Genomic DNA, 2,035 nt, shown 5'->3' on the forward strand with positions numbered 1-2,035 from the left:
GAATAGTAAGGGTAAGTCAACTATCGGCACTGAGACTTTACCGGAATACTGTGATTTTTCAACCGTAGTCGTATTTCACCGTTCTGGTCATATCTTATTCACGACTTTTTTGCGTTTGAAGGTTCTACGTATAGTTTTTTTTTCTCAGATGAGTTGTTGTCTAGATCTGCAAATATAAGGCACTTTAGCCGACGAAATTATATTTTTTTCGTCGGTTAAACTTTTAAAAATTTCGTCGGCTAAACTTTTAAAAATTTCGTCGGCTAAAGTTCACAGACTATAGCCGACGAAAAAAATTATTCAGCCGATGAAATATTACTTTCGTCGGCTAAAGTTGACCAAAGCCGACGAAAAAAAAATTCGTCGGCCTGATTTTTTTATTTTCGTCGGCTAAAGCTTTTCTTCTGGTAGTGCAAGATCATCCTTCAAAGACCAACAATGAACTAGGAGATCCAAGTCTCCACCCAACTCATTAGCAATTGTAACATGAACTTTTTTAAATGGCCAGCTAGATGCTGCTACACACATTGTTAGGAACAAGAAAAGCAGCACTGCATGTAAATTGATGTGAATGCAAGACACCATGACTAGCTATTTGACAAGCACTACTTTTCTTCATACAACGAATTTCATTAATCTAATATAGAGGTTCGCTATTTATAATGCTTCACATTTAATGGGTTTGGCAAAAATGAAATCATAGATTAGATTCGCAGAATCCATATGATGTTTGGATTTTGCAGAAAATTTAATTTTGGTTCATATTCATTATTTGTTCACTTTAATTTCGATTACTAAAATGGGTGGTTGAATTTAAGGAGGAAGAGAAGCTTGGGTTGTCTGCTAAGTTTTTGAATGTCAATCAAATCTGAGGCTCCCTTGTGATTAGAGTGGGAAATAAACTTTTCATTCACCTTTTGTTTACCCACCTCAATGCTCACCTTTTAAATTAATGTCACATCTCTTCTCTGAGAAAATTTTACGTTTGACAGCCGTGCCACGTGCCATGTGCGACCCACCAGTCACAGGACAACACCTTGTTTTTTTTTTTTTTTTCTCCCCCACCTGCGTTCTTCTTCTTCTTCTTCTTCCTTCCTCTTCTCTGACAAAGCTTCTTCTTCCTTTACACAGGTTGGTGGAGGCGTCCTCTTCTTTCCTCTTCTTCGGCGAAGCTTCTTCTTCCTTCCTCCGGAGAATCTTCTTCTTCCTTTACACGGGTTGTATCGAGCTTGGAGCGGTGAGGCTTATGGTAGAGGTGGTGGGGGTTGCAGGTTGCAGGTTTGAGGTGGCGGCTGGGCAGAGGTAAAGAAGATTGGAGGGGATCGATTTCCGATCGGATAAGATGAAGGAAGAAGAAGAAGAAGAACGCAGGTGGGGTGGGGGGAGTGAAAACAGGTGTCGTCCTGTGACTGATGGGTCACACAGTACAAGTGGCACGGCCACACGTAAGATTTTCTCCTCTTCTCTTAATAATAATAAGAAGGTAAAACATTATAGAAAAAAAAAAGAAGGTAAAACATTATGAAAAGATATGTGACATTAATTTAAAAGAGAGCACTGTAGTGGCCAAGCAAAAGTTATACGGCAAATTCACTTTCATTGGATTGGATACAAATTGAAGCTTGGAACCTTTGGACTTCAAAGCGTGTTTATGTCGATTCCTTTCCAGGGGAGAGCTTCTAATGAGAACCTTATAATGAGGATCAAGTGAGAACTTTCAAATAAACGGTTGGATCAAGGTTTTGACTTTTAATTGATATTTTCTAATTCCCATGTGCATATCATCCAACCATTCATTTGAAAGTCCTCACTTGGTCCTCATTGGAAGCTCTCCCTCTTTTCCAGTTGGGTCTTTTGGGATTGCATGCCTATCTTTTATTTTATTCATCAAACTCCCCAAATTATCCCTACCATCTTGTTATATTTTTCTTGTAACTCATTGTGAACCATTGAACCTAATGGTGGAAAGCGAGAGAGAGAGAGAGAGAGAGAGAGAGAGAGAGAGAGAGAGAGAGAGAGGAGTAGAGAGAAGTAG

At 39.2% G+C, this 2,035-nt stretch overlaps 1 protein-coding gene across 1 annotated transcript in view; it reads right to left on the reverse strand.

Annotated features, from left to right (window-relative positions):
- LOC101302252 (probable calcium-binding protein CML25-like) overlaps positions 1–1,008 on the reverse strand; it is a 9,453-nt gene extending 8,445 nt beyond the window's left edge. The window contains exon 1 of the mRNA XM_004296231.1: positions 942–1,008. Within this exon, the coding sequence (XP_004296279.1) occupies positions 942–1,008 (67 nt within the window). The remainder of the gene's footprint in view (positions 1–941) is intronic.
- Between the last annotated feature and the right edge of the window lie 1,027 nt (positions 1,009–2,035).

The sequence above is a fragment of the Fragaria vesca genome, linkage group LG3 (genome assembly GCF_000184155.1).
Source record: "Fragaria vesca subsp. vesca linkage group LG3, FraVesHawaii_1.0, whole genome shotgun sequence".
Taxonomy (NCBI): domain Eukaryota; kingdom Viridiplantae; phylum Streptophyta; class Magnoliopsida; order Rosales; family Rosaceae; genus Fragaria; species Fragaria vesca.